We start from the raw sequence: 20,895 nt of genomic DNA on the forward strand, positions 1-20,895 counted from the left end.
ATTTGCATCTTCCTCTTCAAACTTTGGAACCAATGGATGAAGATCTTGGGAGAGGAACTTCATTGAAGCATTCGTTCATCGTGTTTTGAAGGAACTTCCATCACCTTCTCTCTTCATGTCTATTAGAAATAACAAAAGGTTATTTTTGTGTCTTTTACATTGTTTAATATGATTTTTGTAAAATAAATACGTTGACGCAGATTCACATACGCACTAAATTAATTTAACTTTCAATTAAATTATCAATTTTTTTTATCAAATATAACCTAAATTAGAGATTTCATCATGATTTGGATTTTGTAAGAATCCAACTTTTTTTTTTATGCTATGTAAGAACTCAAACTAAAATCAAAGCAGACTTTAATAAGAAGTTGCAAATTTGAACAACCGAAGCACTTTTCTATTTAAATGAGTTTTGTTTTTATTTTTATTTTTTGATTTTTTTCAATTAATTTTAAAGTTGTACATAGCAAACCAAATACACTACAAAGTTACAGACCAATTTGGCAGCTCCTACCTAAAAGTATGACAAAAAAATGAACCAAGAGTACACATGATAGTCCTTGAGTTGAGGATATTGTGTTGCATTCAGTATTTCAATAAAATAAGATGACTAACCTTCGGTATGTAGAATTTTTTTCTGGAATAAAATTTTTTAAAAATAAATTACACAAATGGACACACACTCCGATTCTTTACCAAAATGAAACTATTTATTGTTCACATTCAGAATTCAATTTCTCGAGAACCAAAATCTAAACTGAGTTGTTGGCTCTGACGAGTGGTAGTGGCTGCCGAAATTCAGTTTCCAAGGAGCCGAATTTCGAGCAGCTTTATCCTTTTTTTCTGTTTTTATTAAATTTTATTTTTTAAAAAACAATTTAAAATTTTTAAATAATTTAAAAAAATATGTAATAATTAAATAGAATTTTTTTTATTAATATTTAAAAAAGGAATTTAAATTTTTATTTTCAATAAATTAAAAATGTAATAAGTTATGATGTTAATAAATAATAATTTTAATAAGTTATATTTACAATATATTTTAAATTTAATAAATAATAATTTTAATAAATTTTTGATTGGTGTCATTCAACAGCTGTAAAACAAATGAAATTTATTATAAAAATAACTTATTAAAATTATTATTTATTAAAATTTTAATTCATTATCAATATAACATTAAAATTATTATTTTTTAACATTATAACTTATGAGATTTTTAATTTTTAAATTTAAAAATTAACTTAATTTTTTAAAATATTATTAAACAAATATTATTTATATATTACATATTTTAAAAATTATTTAAAAACTATAAATTATTTTTTTAAAAATCAATTTAATCAAAACCAAAAAAAAAAAAAAGGAAGATGCTACTCGAAATTCAGCCCCCAGGAACCGAATTCCAGCAGCCACAAAACGTAACCAGGACACCACCAGTAGGTCAGAATTCGGTTTCCTAGGGACCGAATTCTGAACCTGCCCAGTAAAAGGTTCTACTCAAGTAAATAAATTGTGAGGAGTCCATTTCTATAATTTTTTTTTAAAAAAATAATATTTCAGAAAAAAATTCACGATATGTATTAAAGAAATTTTGTATGTTCAATATTAACAACCAAAATGGCTCTCAACACGGTGAATGGGACCTATTAATTACTATTATTTTATGAGAAAAGTACAAATGGTTTCATAAACATAATAAAAGTTTAAATATATTTTAAATTTAAAGTATATTTATTTTTAGTCCCTCAAATTTTAAACAAATTTTTAGTCCTTAAAATTTTTTTAAAAAATATTATTTTAATCTTTATATTCAAATTTTGTTAAAAAATCTGTCAAATATTACTGTATAAAATCTCCTTACTAGTATTCTTATTAATGAAAATATTACATTAATTAAACACAACTGATACTGCATAACTTTCTTAATCTGTTACTTTTAAATATGTTGTTGGTGACATAAGAATGAAAACAAAATTTTTAAAAATTACAGGGATTAAAAATAATTTGAAATTTGAGGAATAAAAATAAATTTATCCTAAATTTGAGAGATTAAAAATATATTTAAACCTATAATATATTATAATTTGCTTAAATATAAAATCGAAATACCACAATTGAAGTTCTATGCAGCAAATTTATCCAAAACATAGGGATTCTGTTAACATCCAAGAAATTTATATACATTATTAAGTTCAAAGGACATTTGCTAATGGTTCAATAACATCTTAATATTGAGTTGACTGATAAATCCGATAATAATAATTATTAGAATAGACTATGATAATATTTTAAAAAAAATAAATTAAAAATTTAATTCAATTTTACAAAATTAAATTATAAAAAAATAATTACTCTTTATTTATATATATTATTATAAAATTATTTTCTACATATGAAAGAAAAGTGTTAGACAATAGTGAGGATTCCTCGGGCTTCTTTTCCTTTACTCATCGATGAGTTCAGCCCAAATACAAACCCACTTCCAAAAGAATAGAATACAACGCATATCAATTTAATTGATACCCAATTAATCGTAATTCATATGGACACATTCCGATAGTAAAAGGAAAAAGGAGATGATGCAAGAAAGTGGAACTCCCAGCTAACCAAACATAAATAGAAATCAAATTCTATGTATTATTATAGGATTCAGTAGTGACAACGTCACATGCTCAGCTAGCCGTGCACTTGACAAAAATGAGAGGCTTACAACTTACATTCTGACATTATTTACTCTAAACTTCACATTCGTAGTTTACTACCCAAGCATATACAACTTACAAGCCCAAATGGGGACGTTGTGCGCTCTCCACGATCTTCCATTACCAAGTTAATACCAAGATGGTGAAGTCTATTTAAGGAATGCAACAGAGTATAATTTATGGATTTCTTTCTTAAATTTTTTATCCGAGTTAATATACTACTCTTTTGTCCTTCTATCCGCCGTCTATCACATAATTAAACCTGAAAAAAATTAGGGAAGAAAAGGACTAAGACATGGAATCAGTAGTGCGTAGTTCCAATTCACCAGTATCCTCCAATAGTACAATCTCTTTGATTTCCTGCAACATCTTCAAGACCTGCCACATAGTGGGCCTCTGCTCAGGCGAGGTCAAGCTACAAGTTGTAGCAACCTGAAGAAGCATGTCCATTCGGCCATCCTCGCCCCCATTGTCATCTCTGATGGACCTCACCCAACTTGACATATCACCAGGAGCCATGAATGGGAGTTCGGAGGGGAATTTCCCCGTCAGAAGCTCAAGCAACAAAACCCCATATGCATATACATCGGATTTGTGGGTTGGGTGATGATTTGGGTTGCGAGTCTCTGGAGCTCTGTAGGCTGCTGAATCACCATCTTCGTCAAATATGGATGGCTGTGTCAACACGGACAGGCAGTAATCTGTGATGCATGCCTCGAAATCAGGCCCAAGTAGAACATTCGAGGACTTGAGATTTCCGTGGACCAGTCTCCATGCCTGGTGGATGAAGGCCAGACCTTGTGCAACGTCCTCTGCTATTTTTAAGCACGATGTCCAATGCAGTGGTCTTGCCCTGCTTGATCTCGAACCTGCACGCCACCAAGTTAAAACCATTAATAGTTTTTTCATGTTATGTAAGCTAATTATGAGTATTATTAGCATGACTCACTCCATTTTGGTAGGGTTATTTTTGTTTTTTTTACTTAAAAGAAAGAATCAGAATGACGATTAACATTTGAATTTACTGTCTTATGTATCTTATTCTAATTTGAATAATATTCACCACTAGACCAACCTTCTTTCATATAAATAGGCAAATGTATTTGATTATTTATTTTAGTTAGAGGTGGCAAAATGGATCGTGCTTTGCGGTCTGGCCCATTGACCCCCAAAAATTGGCAACTCATCATTTTAACCTACTAAGTCTGCCAACCCAACAAGCCAAATGGTCGGTGAGCACATCACAATCCACCAGGCTGCATTTGAGGTTCTTGTTAAAAAGAATATGTACTGTCTCGACTTAATTCCGATATGATTCGTAGGAGCAGGACCGAGACACGTGGGGCCACTCGGCAAAAGACCGATCCGATTTTGTAGCACGGGTGAACTCGATCAATATATGATCTGACCACCGTCACAGGAGATGCCTCGATGAAAGACCGACCTTACCCGACCACGTGAGTTAGCTCGATCTGGGTGAAATCGGCCAAGGTGAGCTCAGCCGTGTTAAGCTCGACCTAGGCGAGATCGGCCAAGGTGAGCCCAACCATGATAGGCTCGACATAGGTAAAATCGGTCAAGACCCGAGCGAGTCCTACCTCTCGTGCTGATTCGAGGATTAAGGACGAAAAATCTATCTTTAATAATCAAATATTTTCAATGAAAACTGTTATGGAAATTCTTGCGTTTACAAGGCCCAGCAGGCCCATGAAAAGAAAGGTATAAAACCTAAAACCCTAGAGTCAAGGGGGCGGATTACACTTTTGAATGCTCTGGCTCTAAGGCTACTTAGGAAGAAATCCTAATCCACCTTTTGGCCGGAACAGAATAGTAATTTGTAAGTTTGTAATTTGATTTTGATTTTGTTGTAAGTGGACTAATTTCTACTTGATTTAGTTGTAAGTTTATAATTTGCTTTTGTTGAACATATATTATGCACAATATGTATGCATTTTCAATTTCATGTGGTTATATTTATTTATTTGTACTATTTTTTTATTTGAACATAATATACATTGTTTTGTAATTTATTTTAGTGGTATATGGGTTGACCCACCGGCCCGCCAATCTGTTCTTAGATGAGACAAACCAACATTCCTAGTCCGTTTTACAATAATGGACGGTCTAGTCCAACGCATTTTTGGCAGGCCATTGACGGGTCGAGCCAAAATGGGTCAGACTAACCCGTTTTGCCACCACTAATTTTGACATAGTATGATAAAAAAAAAGGTTTAATTATCTTTTGTCATTATAATTTTATGACTTCAATTTTTGGTATCTGAAATTAAAAAAATTTCATTCTATTCCTCATCTATATATTTTTTTTTCTTTTTATTTCCTACGGTTTCATAGGACTTAATTTTAGATCTATAAAACAAGCCTTTACTTTTTTATTCCCTATAAAAATTTCTAAGTTGTATCTATTCAGGCTCTAATATGTATAGGAACTATACCTAAAAGGTAAAATTCTTAAAATTATAATGACGAAAATGATGATTAAACTAAGAAAATAAAAAACAAGAAGCAAACCAAGTGTTAGATTTTGGCATTATGGGAATATGGGTGTTGCACTCGTGGTAATGCAGTTTGGTACGAATCTAGAGTTGAAAAGCGGAGCACAGTTGGATAACTTTACGACACACAGATAGATTTTGACTAGATTTTGACGAAAGATGGTAGGGTCCCCAGAAGGAGAAAGGATTAGATTTTGGGGGGTCAGCATGGGAGAGTTGTAATGACCGACCACATTGGTTCCACCTCCAGCATCCTGCCTCCAGTCTAACGGCTATAAACATTTAATGGGTAATGAATGCTCGTACTGTCATCACCCTACATAATAATGCCCATCTTTCCCTTTCAACAAAATCTACCTGTCCCCAATTCATCGGCACTAGTATCTAATTAACAGCTACCCACCCCTCAACTGCGTAAAAATAAAACCACTATTCCTCTTCAGTCTTCTCGCTACACGACACTCCAACAACACCCATGCTTTGTTTAATTAATTCCCTATCCAATCTTTAAAATAATCCCTTGAACTAGAGACTCGTCAGCAAGATTCTCGTTGCTGGCTGAAATGAAAAGCTCAACCGTTTCAATCAAATCCAAAAATGCAGTCACATGCAAAAGCGAATTTCAAAAACTTTGGACGCACTAGTATTTTGTTCAGTCACCAAAAACATAGATGTAAAAACAAAATCGACTTTAATAATAATAATAATAATAAATTTAGAAATGCGTGGTGAGTAGGAGTACCGTGAATGAGGGAGAAGAGGCTGCCATTGGGCTGGAAGTCATAGATAATGAGCCTCTCTTGCTTGGCCTGGAAATAGGCCCTAAGAGGAACCAAATTGGGGTGTCGAAGGCCACCCACGGATTCCATGTGACGCTCGAACACTTCCTTAGTAGCATGCGCAGCCATTTTCCCCGCATCAAGCCGCTTCACGGTCACCATCAGACGGTTATCAAGAACCGCCTTATAAGTCGTTCCCAAACACCCTCTCCCCAACAGCTCCGCAGACCCCTTCATCAGCTGCTCCAGCGTATACACCTGCGCCTCCCCCGCACAGAATACCAAGCTCCCACTCTTCGCCACCTCCGCTCTCTTCACCTTCTCCTCCAGCTCCCTCTCCATCTCCATCCGCATCACCGCCGCCGCTTCCGCCGTCGCCAAAGCATCCGCCGCCATCATCCCCGACCTCCCCTCCTTCTTGCTCCGACTCCTCTGCTTCCTCACCGCCGCCGCCAACCACGCCAGCGAGCACACCACCACCAAAACCCCCGCCGAGAATCCGATTATCAGCGCGCGCCGGTCGCGCCGCTTCTTCTCGTACGGCTGCCGGATCAAACCGTCGACGCCGTGCACCCGCGCGCTCTGGCCGAGCGGCGCCGTAGGCGGCGCCGCAGGTCCGAAGAAAGGCTGCGATGGACGGCATTGCACGCGGATGATCTCGCCGCAGAGGTTAGGGTTGAATGCGAAGGAGGAAGCCGGAAAACGTAACAGCGTGGGCGTGAGCGGAATGGCGCCGGAGAGGTTGTTGGCGGAAACATCGAATATTTTGAGAGAAGACTGGTTAAACGGAGGGATTGAACCGTTGAGGAAGTTAGAAGCGAGACGGAGGGTGTGGAGGCGGTCTAGGTTAGTGAAGGCGGTGGAGATTGAACCGGAGAGGTTGTTGTGAGAGAAATCCAAGTTTCGGAGACGGTGGAGAAAGAAGAGGGAGGGAGGGAGAGAACCGGTGAAGTGGTTGTGATCGAGAAAGAGGCTTTTGAGATTGGAGAGAGAGGTGAGGTCGGGTACGGGTCCGGTGAGTGAGTTGTTCTGCAAGCTGAGGACTCGGAGCTGGTCGAGACGCGTGAGTGTGTTGGGAGGCCAAAACCCTCGGAGATCCAAGTCTTGGAGAATGAGACGCTCCACTTTGGCTCCGTTGCATACGACGCCTTCCCAGGCGCAGAAGCGGAGGCCGCGCGTGGCGGGGGAGAAGTGGAGGCGGTTGTTGACGTCGGCGTTGCGTTTGAAGGCGAGGAGGGCGGTTGCGTCGGTGAAAAGTAACGGCGGGAGATGACGGGGCGTTAGTTTGGAGCAATGTGCGGTTGACGTGAGGATGAGGATGAGGAGGAGGCGTAGGAGGAATAAGTGTGAGTGTGAGTGAATGAGGTTGGGCATTGTTGGAGGGTGGTCAGATGAGGGTGGAGTGAGGGTTTTGGTGTGTTGGGGAAGCAAGTGAGGGTTTGTCCATTTGAAACGGCGAGAGAGAGAGAGTACGTGAGAGGCAGATGTTGTATAGGAATAGGAGGAGCAGGTGTCTCAGCGCATAGAGTCAGAAATCACGTGAAAATAAGGTACACACATGACACAGAGAGAGAGAGAGAGAGAGAGGGCCAACAAAATCCTCCTCTCGCGCTTCTCTAACACTGTAATGCCTTCTACTTCTATCATCAGATTTTCGACTTTCGTTAAACCTGTGTTTGGATATCTTAAAATGGTGTTCAACGCTATTTTTATTTTTTTTTAATGTATAAATTGAAAAGTTATGTAAATGATGAATTCAGTTAAACATGTGTTTCGTTGAATGGAATCGGAATTCAAACACATACTAATAAGTAGTATTTTTTTTTCTTTTTATTTGTAATAATCATAATGACACTAATACATTTTGAATTCATGTTATACTGTTCTAGCTTTTTATGAGTGATTCAAGTAGTATTTTTGTGTGAAAGCAAAAGAAATTAAAAATAATCATATTTTAAAAAGAAAAGAGAACAAATATATTTGTAAAAATAAATTTCATTTTTTATTTTGATTTTAATTTCTTTCTCAAACGACTAAATACACAACATATCTTTTATAGGAAACAATTTTGTAAATTTTTTACTGTTTAAGTTCTATAAAAAAAATGTTGATTAAGGGTTTTTTTTCTCCACATCAAGTCTTTTTCAAATTCAATTTTATTGCATCCAAAATGATTATAATCATATTTGTAACATGTTTGATTATAAGTAAAATTGATTTTTAGATGTGAAAATTATCATCTATTTAGCGTGTGTTTGCATCAACTTTGAGACATGAAAATTTACCCTTCCATGTAAATTTGCTTGTAAACATGAAGAAAAAAAGAAAAATTACGTTTATAAATCAAAACTAAACATACACTTAAAAATAACTATTATTAGTTTATCCATCAAATAAAATCAATTTTAAAGTTTTATCTACATAAATTAATAAATATACACCAAAAATCAATTTTGATAACAAGTTAAGTTTTCAAACAACACAATATGAAAATCAAGTTTATACCTTTGTCATATTATTTTTAACCCACATTTACTTAAAATCAAATCTACAAATTTATATTAATTCACAAATCAATAATATCAATATATATCTATATAGACACTAAGTTGCATCAACTATACACTAAATGAAAAGTTCGCTCGATTATTTATACAAATTTTTCATAGACATAAAATTATGTTATAGTTTTTTTTTCTAATTATAGACACATTTTATGTGTCGAAATATTTTTTCCGTTAAAAATATTGTTTAGGATAAAATACATTGATACACATGGCACATATTCATTTCATGAAAATCTACTTATTATCTCTTTCTAATTATACACATTTTCTGGGTCCAAATATTTTTTCCTTTAAAATATTGATTGTGATAAAATACATTCATGAATATAGTACATATTCATTTCGTAAAAAAGCCGGAGCATAATTTATCTTTTAATTCGATACTTAATTACTTATTCTCTTTTGTTGTCCCGATGTAACAAAAAAAATCACAACTCTTTTTATAAAATGATAAATAATAATTAAAAAAAAAAACCAGGTGGAGGTGCTGATGGAACTTCTCATATCATTAATCTTAAACATGTGATCATAATTTTATTTTGTCTCAAATTTTATAAAATATGCTATTATTGTTAGGTGCGTTTTAACGAAATATTAATTTTGTTATTAAAAAATTATTTTTAGTAGAAAAAAATGTAAAAGTTTTAGTGATTGAAAAATCCAATTCTATCGGAAAAAAAGTATAATAAATAATATTTCGAAACTTATAATCAAGAATTATATCAAAATATTTTGAATTTAAATTTTATTTTAAAAAAGTGATTCCTTTAAATAATTATAATGAAATAAATTATTTTAAAATTACTTTTCATCTAATATATTTAAATATTAAGCTTATTTTGTATAATAATAATAATAATAATAATAATAATAATAATAATAGTACTCCATTAAAAATATAATTAATAATCGAAATAGTTTTTCAATAGTTAAGTTTAAGGTAAAAATTTTCTATCAAATGAGATTTCGGTCATTAAATATCAAACCAAACACAGCACAATGAATTAGCGGCTTGGGCGGTAGCAGTGCACGTGAGTTTGCGTGAGCCTTCTTCTGCGCCGTGTGGTTCAAGTTCAACTACCTATTCAATTTTGCACTTACAACATTAACTGTTTATAAAGGTGGCTGGCTTTTTGAGTAAAGGGCTAAAAAAAGTTTCTTATACGTGAGGTTAAAAATAATCCTTAAATGTATTACTATTATTTTTTTTATAAGAAAAAGAGATTTAAATTAAAAAGGAGTAAAAGGGGTATTCCAACCTATTACAAAGAACACAGAGACATAATTAGAAATCAAAAATCAAAGCAAAAATTAGAAGAAATATAAAGTCGGGTTATAACACCAACTAATGTAACTAAAAGAACATTTAGGGACAGAACTCGTTATCCACTTCCATGAGCGCAGTTTAATGCTGTCAAGCACTTCCTTGCGATCCTTAACACCTTGTTGAAAGGTAATCACATTCCGATGAAGCCATAGTGACCAGATAACAGAAACCCAAACCACCAGAAAACACTGAGAATGTCTTTTATAAATGTCAAGATTCGTCCAATATAAATAAAGAGAAATTAGAGAGTTAGGAAGGACCACCGCAACCTCCAATCAATTAGCCATGGCTAACCAAGTATTAAAAGTCATAGGGCACATTAGAAAGAGATGAAAGGGGTTTTCAGCAAATAGAGAGCAAAAAGAATATAAATTGTTATCCAACACCACACCGCGTACTTGTAACAATGATTTGCACGGAAACACATTCAAAAACACCTGCCAACAAAATACCAAGCACTTGATCGGAGTCTTGCTTTTCCAAAGACTTTTTATAATTTGTTGAAAATCTGAAGAATATCTAGGTTCTCCACCCACCAAGCGTTGCAGCCAAAGGTATGCACTTTTCACCGAGAATACACCGTCCTTGTCACAAATCCATCTCCAATAATCGTGCTTAGAAGGGAAAATCTGCAAGCCTTGAAGCATATCCAATAAGGTATTCACACTACTAACTTCATGGACAAAAGGTTCTCTTTTCCACTTAACTTGTCACACCCACGTAGATCCCTCCCACGTTCCATTTTGTGACCACTGACAAAGGATCAAAGGCAAAGGAATATAAACGAGGGAAGACATCCAACAAGCGCAAACCCCCTATCCACTTATCCTCCCAAAATCGGGTCCTAGTCTCATCACCAATACAACGATCAATTTTTTCATTTAACCAAAAATTTCCTTGTTGTAGCACATACATTATATCCTTCTACCACCACGAAGCCCTCCTATCCACATTAGAGCAATTAGAAAAGGACTCAATGCGCCCATACCTACCATGAAGAACTTTAGCCCACAACATACTCGGAGAAAGCATGCACCTCCACACTCATTTCCTTAGTAGTGCCCAATTGAACAATCTTACATCCTTGATTCTTAGTCCACTCTCAACCTTAGACTTACACACCATTTCCCATTTTACTCAAGGAATCTTTAAGCCATCCTTAACACCTCTCCACAAAAAATCACGTTGAATGGCCACAATTTTCTTAATCACTGAGTTCGGTGCTTTAAAAAATGAAAGAAAAATCACTGAGTTCCTTAAAAGATGTATTACTATTACTAATAAAATAAATAAATTAATTAATTTTTTTATATTATCATTATTTAGTTATTTTAATAATATTTAATTGATATTTTTTATTTTATATAAACTAGTGGTATCAAGATACTTTGTGTTTCTATAATTATTGACTACTACAATTTTTATAATTTTTAGCAGTTATTTAGAACCGTTGACACTTAATATGAAGTGTGACTATTTTGACTCTTTATATTAAATAAATAAAACTTATTATTCATGTAACAATATAGGATAAAAAAGGAATAGTAAAATGTGTACACCAATATTTATTATCAGTTTTATCTATTGTTATCGATGAAGGATTTTTTTTACTCATATTTTTCTTACAATAAGATAATTTTATTTTATTTCAATAGATTAAAACATGATATTATTAAACTGTTTTTAGCTTGTTCACCATGTTTTTTTTTCTTTCCTTCTTTTTCTTTTATACCAAATAAAAGAAAGGTTTTTGATAAATGCACAATTTTTCTATTCTTTTTTTTCTTTTATTTTTCACGCATTTCAAATAAGAGGTAATTCTTCACCGAGAGATACATAATGAAAGCACAAAATAATATATCTATTTTATCGTTTTAAATATTCAAGTTATGAATTTATGACAATATTTTGACAGTAAAAAAGAGGAAAAGAGAAAAACAGGAAATACCTAGAGAACAATAGGTTATTCAAAAAAAAAAATCTGTACTTTATCGTTTTAAATATTTAAGTTATGAATTTATGACATAATATTTTGATAATAAAAGAGAGAGAAAGAGAAAAACAAACTCAGGAAATACAAAGTGAACAATAGGTTATTAAAAAAAATGATCTCAATTCTTGAGTTTATGCAATTTTGTTGTACATGTGAGAGGAAGGATCACATATTCCAAGAATAAATTTATTTAAATTTACTTTACTTAATAATTTATTTCACATAATATATAAAATATTTTTATAATTATACATTAATTTGAATTAATAAAATAGAGTATTAAATAGTTTTTCAAATTTTTAAAAAATTTATAAATTTGATTTATATATTTAAAAATTTTAATTTAACAATTAGATCGTTAAAATTTAATATAAAATATGAGTTATTGATTGAAATAAATTTAAAAATATTTACTCTTAAATTAAGTAAATATGTCATATATATATATATATATATATATATAATTACTATTAATAAAGATGATATATATACATATATACCTTTTTTATAAATTTTAAAATACTTTTTATTTAATTTTTTTTTACACTTTTTAATTAACTATTCACATTCATTGTTGACTGTCTTTTCATATATAATTTTTATTATTATTTTTAATTTTTAAACAAATATATGGATACACAAAATATTTTATTATTTATTTATTCGTTTTTTGATCATATCTAGTATTGAAACTGGACTTCCCACAAGTGCTAAGTTGTCTGCAGTTCCTTTGATTTTGGTTAAATACTTTTCCATATTTAGACCTTTATTTTTGGTTATGAGAAATTCAATCTTGAGAAAGGTGATCTTCGAACGTGTGTGTTCCGGCTAAACTTTGAGCCCCTTCCCAAAGTTGTTGTGAAGTTTCACAATGTCGTAACTGTGTTGCAATGCCATGAGTCAAGGAGTTCAATAGCCATCCAAGCAATCCTTGATCAATGGTTGACCATTCTTTAAACTTTAGATTTAATTTCTTGTTGCCTTCACTGGTGATAAATTCTTTTGGGCTTTGCGTGGTACCCAGGATGTAACAAGCCAATGTTGGCCTTTGAGCAGCGGGAGCACTAAGGACTTCCATAAAATATATATAATTGTTTGTGTCCAACTTTATAGAAGAAAAAAAAATGGGAAGGGCATTTTTGGGGTGATTGAATCTAGGTTTACCATGGTAGTGGGAAAATAGAAAAACTATAAACATACATTGAGTGATTGACAGAATACGATCAATCTTAAGTTTAAAGTTGTCCAGAGTCATAAATAATTGAATATTATTTAAGACTTAAATTTCAAAACTTAAAAGTATAAATATACAAACACACAATTATATATATATATATATATATATATATAAATAAAAAAAAAACTAAATGTACAATACATTTGTAAGACTATGAATTATTTAAATTTGATTTTTTAACAAATACAAGCAGATAAATAATTAATTTTTTCTACTGGTACGCCATTCATGAGCCCGTGGCCCATATTTTATATGCATAATCTAAATTATTAACGTATTATTTATTTATTTATTTTGTCCATAAAATATTTATGGTACGGATTGCAGTGACTAATTTCTTGGGATAGCTGACCCAAGATTGAAACTCCATACCAAAATGCAGTGCCACTTTTATAAAGCCCTTATCAACATCCCATCCCCAATGACAAAATAGAAAATGGGTAATAACAGATATGCGACTGCCACGGCCACGATTCTGATGGTGTTGGCAGTGTCATCAGCATTGGAGATGTCGATTATCTCGTACGACAGAAGCCACGCGGGGAAGTCGGGGTGGAGGAGCAATGAGATTGAGGAGGTAATGAGTGTATACGAGAAGTGGCTTGTGAAGCATGGGAAGGTGTATAACTCCCGCAGCGAGAACAAAAAGAGGTTTGAGATCTTCAAAGACAACCTTAAGTTTATCGACCAGCACAATGCTGAGAAACGAACGTACAAGGTTGGACCGAACCGGTTCGCTGATCTTAGCAACGAGGAGTACCGGTCCAAGTACCTGGGAACCAAGATGGACGCCACCAGAGTGATGGGCAAGGCAAGTAAGCGTTACGCTCCGCGCGTGGGTGACAACTTGCCGGAATCTGTTGATTGGAGGAAAGAAGGTGCCGTCGTCGGAGTCAAAGACCAAAAAGAATGCGGTCAGTACTCTACTATTATTACATCTCTTCCTTTTCACTTATATTTATTTATTATTATTTTTTTGTATTCGGAGTAGCTTAAGCTCATATTTATTTATGACTAAAATTTTAGTTCCTTATAATAATTATTTGTTTTAATTTAGTCTCATTTGTATTTTTGGTTCTAATTTGATCTATAATAAATTAATTGGTTATAATGTAGGATTTTTATCTAAATTATTTAAACAAAGTTAACTATTGGCCACGTGACATGCACGTGGATGTCACGTAGATGTATAGGTGAATGTTACGTGAACGTCATTTTTTTTGAAAATACCTGGAACCAGAACGGCCCGTTCTGAAACCAAAACGGGCCATTCTGGATGTACTCTTGGTGTGTTAATTTTGCACCCGGAACGGCCCGTTCCAGGTGCAAAATTAACACACTAAAAGTGAAACCTCAGAACGGCCCGTTCTGGTTCCATATACAGTTAATGATTATAGTTCACGATTGTGAATCGTGAAAGGAAAAAGACCCAAGGTACAAAGCATTTCAAACATTGAATTTGGTAATATTGTCAATAGAAATTGATAACTTCAATTGTTAAACAGTTGGACTATAGAGTGTATCATTAAGGACAATGCAGTATATCACTAAAGACAATGGTAACAGATTTTATTTCAAGTCAAACCGGAGTGAATCACTTACTACCAAATTGACACTATACAATAAAGGATGAAATGACATGGTATTTTTTCTTAAAGTCATTAACGATGTACCCCAATAACAACATGTTCTTGAAGAGGTAGAACCTAAAGTAAAGGAAAAGGATACACAGGACTAACATTTCATCACACAACCACATGCAGAGACGGATCTAAGTTAATCATATACTAAAAAAATTTTCATTTTTTTTTATTATATAAAATATTAATAATTTTATAAAATATATATTATTAATTATATTTTAATTATCTTGTTATATCTAATATAATAAATACATTAATATATTTTATTTATATTTTATTTTATTATTTAATTATTTTTTATTTTGTAGTAAAATTATCTTCATTTTTAATGAAGAAAAAATTTACTTATTTCAAGATTAAGTCTTGATAGATTTATTTTACTTAATAATTAATGTTCTATATCAAATTTTTAAAAATTTAATTGTTAAATTAAAAAACTTTTAATGTATAGATTAAATTTATAACATTTTTTAAAAAATTAAAAATCATATGATACTTCGTTAAATTAATTCAAAATAACATATAAAATATTTTTATTTTAAATGAGTGTAAAAATTTAGAGGACACTAAAAGAAAACAAATTAATAATTTTATTATGTTTATCCTATTAATTTTTATCATTTTATTCCTCTAATTTTAAATAAGTTGCAAAAATTCTTAAGTGACACTTAAATATTTCTTCAAACAGAAAGAGAAAAAGGAAAAGTTATCACTCTATTTATAAGAAAATTTTATTTTATAAAAATAAGTAATTTTAAAATTTTTACCATAAAAAAATATTTTTCAAAATTATTATAGTTCTGGAACGGGCTGTTCTGAAACCAGAACAAGCCGTTCTGGTTTCAAAACAGCTGTTCTTCCGTACTCGTGGTGTGTTAATTTTGCATCTGGAACGGCCCGTTTCAGATGCAAAATTAACACACCAAGTGTGCACCCAGAACGAGCCATTCTGGTTTCAGAACGGGCCGAACAGACCGTTCTGGTTCCAGGTGTTTTCAAAATATTTGGCATCCACATATGCATCTACGTGACATCCACGTGGCCAACAGTTAACTCCGTTTAAATAATTTAGACGAAAGTCCCACATTGCAACCAATTAATTTATTAAGGACACCAAATTGAAACCAAAAATAAAAGTAGGATTAAATTGAAACAAACAATTATTATAAGGACCAAAATAGGTTTTTAGCCTTTATTTATTGTTTTACTTGTCAATTGAATATCCGTATTTTGTTTTTTACTCGCTCTTTTTTCTTTTTTTTTTTCTGATTTGAAATTATAAAACTTTACGTATTTCATTAATCTGGAAAATAAATATTTAATTCAGAAGAAAAAATTAGCAAATATGTTGTTTTGGTTAACGTATGTGTAAAAACATTATAATCATAATCGAAAACTCGTTTATTTTTAAACTACACTTAAGAATAAAAGGTTTAACACGAGTGGTTGAGTAACGTGAGTAAATTATAAGTCTCTGTTGAATTAGATTATTATGAACAAAAAGAAACTAGATTTAAGATCTTATAAAAGAAAAGCCTACACTCAAAATATTATTTTTGCGGCTTAAAAAACAATTGTATTATTGACAAATCAGGAATAGGCATTAGTTATTTACCCTTTATATCTTGAACGCAGATTTGAAAGGAGAGGGAAAGGTTTTTATAAACTTTATTTTTGGTTAAGTTCAATTTTTAGGAAGAGAATAAAATTTTTGTTATCTAATTTTAGTTTCCTTTGGATATTAGAAGGATTTGAAGGGAAGAAGGTTTTAATTTTTTTTAATATAATCTACTAAATATCTTTATTTATATTTTTAATTTTAAAATAATAAAGTTTTAAAACTTTCCCCTTTATATTATGAACAAATAAGAAAAGATTACATTTTCTTCTTACCTGTCAACCAAACAAAATTTTTCAATGTAAAAAAAATATTTTCAATTTTTCATTATTAATAAGCCATATTTGATTTAATTTTGTTTTATTTCTTCTATTTATAGTTTATATATATATATATATATATATATATATATATATATATATATTTCATTCCTTGTCCTAAAATTTTGGTATTTATTTTTAAAAGCTTTGAATCGATCTTCAATTATAGCTTTCTTTATTTTTTATCCTTCCTAATCTTTCTTAATTTTCAATGTTATTGCAACTATTTAAGAGCATAAAATATTTTTTACTTTATATTATACATTTATGCTCTTTTTTTTTTTTTAGTACAGAGGGTTGCTGGGCATTCTCTGCAATTGCAGCAGTGGAAGGGATTAACAAGATAGTAACAAGCAATCTAACTACACTGTCAGAGCAAGAACTGCTAGATTGTGACAGAACAGTCAATGCAGGATGTAGTGGCGGACTTGTGGATTACGCGTTTGAGTTCATTATCAACAATGGTGGCATCGACACAGAAGAGGATTACCCTTTTCAAGGTGCTGATGGTATATGTGATCAACACAAGGTTAGTTTTAACTTTGATAAATTAGTAAATGCCTCTAATAGTTTCATCATTGTATTTTTATATAACCTTTTTTTCTTATCTACAGAAAAATGCTAGAGTTGTTACAATTGATGGTTATGAAAGTGTTCCTGCCTATGATGAATTAGCCTTGAAGAAAGCAGTAGCAAATCAGCCAGTGAGTGTTGCCATTGAAGCAGGTGGCAAGGAGTTTCAATTATATGAATCAGTAAGTTTCTTAATCAATTTACTTGAAAAGTAAAGGACTAAGCACACCTACATTGTGAGTAGAGAGTTTGTTAAAATTAGCAAAGCATTACATTTAAATTAATCTAATATATTTAGATAAGTTGAGAATTTTGTTCAATTCTCAATTATAAATTACATTAACATTGCTTCTTGTTTACGAACTTAATTGGTGTATTTTATTTGTCTCAATTTTACCAGGGTATATTCACAGGATCATGTGGGACAATAATAGATCATGGTGTTGCAGCTGTTGGGTATGGAACAGAAAATGGAATAGACTATTGGATCGTCAAGAATTCTTGGGGTACGGGTTGGGGAGAGGCAGGCTATGTAAGAATAGAACGTAATATAGCAGGAGACACTGCTGGAAAATGTGGAATTGCAATTTTATCATTCTATCCCATAAAGAGGGGCCAAAATCCAATAGCTAGTTCAGGGTTTGGAGGATTTTAAATCCCCTAAATCCTAAACCATCTGCTCTTTCACTAGTTAAGCCACCGCATGTTTGTGATAATTCCTTCAGTTATATTGAAAATAGCACTTGTTATCTCCTTCTAATTAAATTTATCTTTTTAAGTGGAGATGTACTTATGAAGATGCAGTTTTTTGTGGTTTTCACATACATTGTTGCTTGCCTGGCGATCCCATTTGCAACATTGCAAAACAACTCTTTGAGTAAAGTAGGGTTAGTTTCAAACTGTATTTATCAAGTTGGAGTTGTTGAAAAATGGAGGAAGCGGAAGCAGTAATGTGAAATATTGACCAAATTGTTAGCAAAATTCTTCTTTTACACGGATGATAATATTGACCTTAAGAACTTATTCGTACTATATGTGCAAGTTTTACAAGATATAACAGGGTTGAAGAGTATAAAGTAAGAAGAGAAATTAAAGAAGAAAGATTTGAAGTATAAGAGGTGTTTAAAATAATGAGGCGAAATCTTCTATTTATAAACTTGAGGAGCTCAAACAAAGTCCATAATTAGTACATAATTTAATGTAATTGAAAATGATAAAATTTTTAGATCCCATAATCACACGTATAGGATGAATAAATTAATGAATTTGCGATACAATAAATTTATGAGACTCATTTTCATAGATGTGAGTCTACCACTTTATACTTATCTTTTTGGAAGTGTAAACAATGTTTTGATATATAGACATTTAAGATTTACTAGATTTAAGTAATGTGAGACTTCTTTCAAAATACACTTTATATATGCATCAAGAATCATATAAATACAAATGATCCCTTTCAAGTAGTCAACCCACAAAGACACATGTTTAACCTAAGTATTTGTTGTCAACACACAAAAATACCTAAACCTCACAGAGGGAGCTTATGGATATAAATATTATAAACTTTGCTTAAGCAAATGATGACCAACTTCATACTCATTTCCTAGCTTTTCTCTTATGAAAAAAATATAGAACAATAAATGTTTTTCATTAGGAAATGTATTATATTATAAAATCTCAATCAATTAAATTATGATGGTTATCATTAGTTTCATACTTTTGTAGTTTAATCATTTACTAACGTTGGAATAAAGTTGTGTTCACATGATAGTAACTAATGGATGTAAGTAATAATGTTAGGTATTTTAATTTTTAAAGTGTGATTCTATAAAGACGAACTATTTAATAAATATTAAGACCATCAAATTTTTTATCATTTAGATAATATATAAAGATAATTTTTTTGAATTAATATAGAAGATAATTAATAAAATAAATAAAATCCAAGGAAAGTTTAAGAGTTTAAAAAATATAAATTGATGTTATCATAATTGATCAATGATTGACTCGATCAATACTCTGGATTAATAGGTCTTTTTTGAACTAATAGGTCCATATTTAGATTACATGAATCGATATGTATAATTTTATATTGATTCTATAATATAAAAATAACTTTTTGTCAATGATTTACTAGTGTTACGTGTTGATGTAGTGGTTTTTTACCTCTTAAGAAATCCAAAGTTAGTTTTTATTACAAAAAATAAGGAAACCCAAAGTTCGATTCCTATCAAGTGCAAATTTTCATTATTATTTTTTTTCTGAATCACTCACGCAAGAAAATAAACAATTTATGACATTAAAATTTTCATTACAAGTTGAATTTTTTTTAATCCCATGTGTATTGATGTGGCAAACTTTTGCTGGAATGAAAAGAAATGAGACAAGATTTAAATCTGAGACGTGTATATTAAAGAGTTAATCACCTATACATTGTAAGTATAAAGTTTTTTATACTGGCAACTAATCAGATCTGTTAATAGTTTCATGTCATTTGCTCATTTAATTAAATTAAAATAAAAAAAGACACTATTAACAGATCTGATTGGTTGTCAGTGTAAAAAATTTTACACTGTTAATATATAGATGATTAACTCTAGGGATGGCAAAAGGGGCCAGCCCGGCCCGTTTTGGCCCGGCCCGCCATTGGCCCGCCAAGTCGGGCCGGTCCGCTAGTGTAAAACGGGCTGGGGGTGCTAGCCCGCTCCGTCTAAGGACGGGCTGGCGGGCTGGCGGGCCAACCCGCATACAAAAAAAAAAAGAAAAAAAAAATATTTTATGTTCAAATAAAAAAAATTTGCTACAAATAAATAAATATAACCATATGAAATTAAAAATACATACATATTATACACAATATATGTTCAACAAAAGAAAATTACAAACCTAGAACAAAATCAAATAGAAATTAGTCCACTTACACCAAAATCAAAACCAAATTATAAACTTACAAATTACTTATAAACTAAATTTTTTTAGTCCACAAAACAAGTTCAAATACAATTAATTAACTTTGAATTTTTATTTTAAGAATATTAGAAATTCTCTTAGAAGAAGTTTTCTCTACTTTTTTTTTATCATCTTCATCCTCATCTTCTACATCAAAATAAAATAAACATAAAAATAATTAAATTAAAAAAATTATATATATATGCAGGCTGGCGGGTTGACCCGCTATTTAACCCGGCGAGTTGGCGGGCTTGGCAAGTTGGCAGGTTATAATGATAAGTCCGACCTGCCAATTTTTGACGGGCCAACAGGCCGACTCGTAAGCCACGACCCACTTTGCCATCCCTAACTAACTCTATATTAAAACCTTTGACAATTTATGACTACATGTTTGCTAACGAAACACTACGTCTTTAATGCTCCTTTTAAATGTTAGTTAATTGTGTTACCCAAACTTTTACTAGCCATCCCCAATTCCCCATATTGAATTAAGTAAGGTAGTACATTATAGAAACAAAATGCGACCGTGCACCCTTGTCTCTATTGGGGTTATTTTTTGGTATTTGCTTGAGAAGATATTTTATGAGTTATTTTTCTAAGATTATTACACGATGAGATATTGTCCGCTTTAGGCCTTAGCCCTCGCGATTTTGTTTTTGGTCATC

At 31.8% G+C, this 20,895-nt stretch overlaps 2 protein-coding genes across 2 annotated transcripts; one reads left to right on the plus strand and one right to left on the minus strand.

Annotated features, from left to right (window-relative positions):
- Positions 1-2,619: 2,619 nt before the first annotated feature.
- LOC109818489 (putative inactive receptor kinase At5g67200) lies at positions 2,620-7,651 on the minus strand. Its single transcript, XM_020383970.3, has 2 exons — positions 5,964-7,651; positions 2,620-3,577 (listed from the first exon to the last, which is right to left on the minus strand). The coding sequence occupies exons 1-2, from the start codon at positions 7,372-7,374 to the stop codon at positions 2,997-2,999; spliced, it is 1,992 nt and encodes a 663-aa protein (XP_020239559.2). The 5' UTR covers positions 7,375-7,651; the 3' UTR covers positions 2,620-2,996.
- A 5,815-nt stretch (positions 7,652-13,466) lies between these two features.
- On the plus strand, positions 13,467-18,056 carry LOC109818494 (cysteine proteinase mucunain). Its single transcript, XM_020383976.3, has 4 exons — positions 13,467-14,038; positions 16,999-17,234; positions 17,320-17,460; positions 17,679-18,056. The coding sequence occupies exons 1-4, from the start codon at positions 13,561-13,563 to the stop codon at positions 17,931-17,933; spliced, it is 1,110 nt and encodes a 369-aa protein (XP_020239565.1). The 5' UTR covers positions 13,467-13,560; the 3' UTR covers positions 17,934-18,056.
- The last annotated feature ends 2,839 nt before the right edge of the window (positions 18,057-20,895 follow it).

The sequence above is a fragment of the Cajanus cajan genome, chromosome 4 (assembly GCF_000230855.2).
Source record: "Cajanus cajan strain Asha chromosome 4, NIPB_CcT2T_4, whole genome shotgun sequence".
NCBI lineage: Eukaryota > Viridiplantae > Streptophyta > Magnoliopsida > Fabales > Fabaceae > Cajanus > Cajanus cajan.

Bases quoted from the DNA above. Each gene is read 5' to 3' on its own strand.
- LOC109818489 (XM_020383970.3), bottom strand. From the start codon at position 7,374: ATGCCCAACCTCATTCACTCACACTCACACTTATTCCTCCTACGCCTC. The intron at 3,578-5,963 runs GTACTCCTACTC...GGTGGCGTGCAG, and splicing joins CCTCTTCTCCCTCATTCACG to GTTCGAGATCAAGCAGGGCA.
- LOC109818494 (XM_020383976.3), top strand. From the start codon at position 13,561: ATGGGTAATAACAGATATGCGACTGCCACGGCCACGATTCTGATGGTG. The intron at 14,039-16,998 runs GTCAGTACTCTA...TTTTTAGTACAG, and splicing joins CAAAGACCAAAAAGAATGCG to AGGGTTGCTGGGCATTCTCT. The intron at 17,235-17,319 runs GTTAGTTTTAAC...TCTTATCTACAG, and splicing joins GTATATGTGATCAACACAAG to AAAAATGCTAGAGTTGTTAC.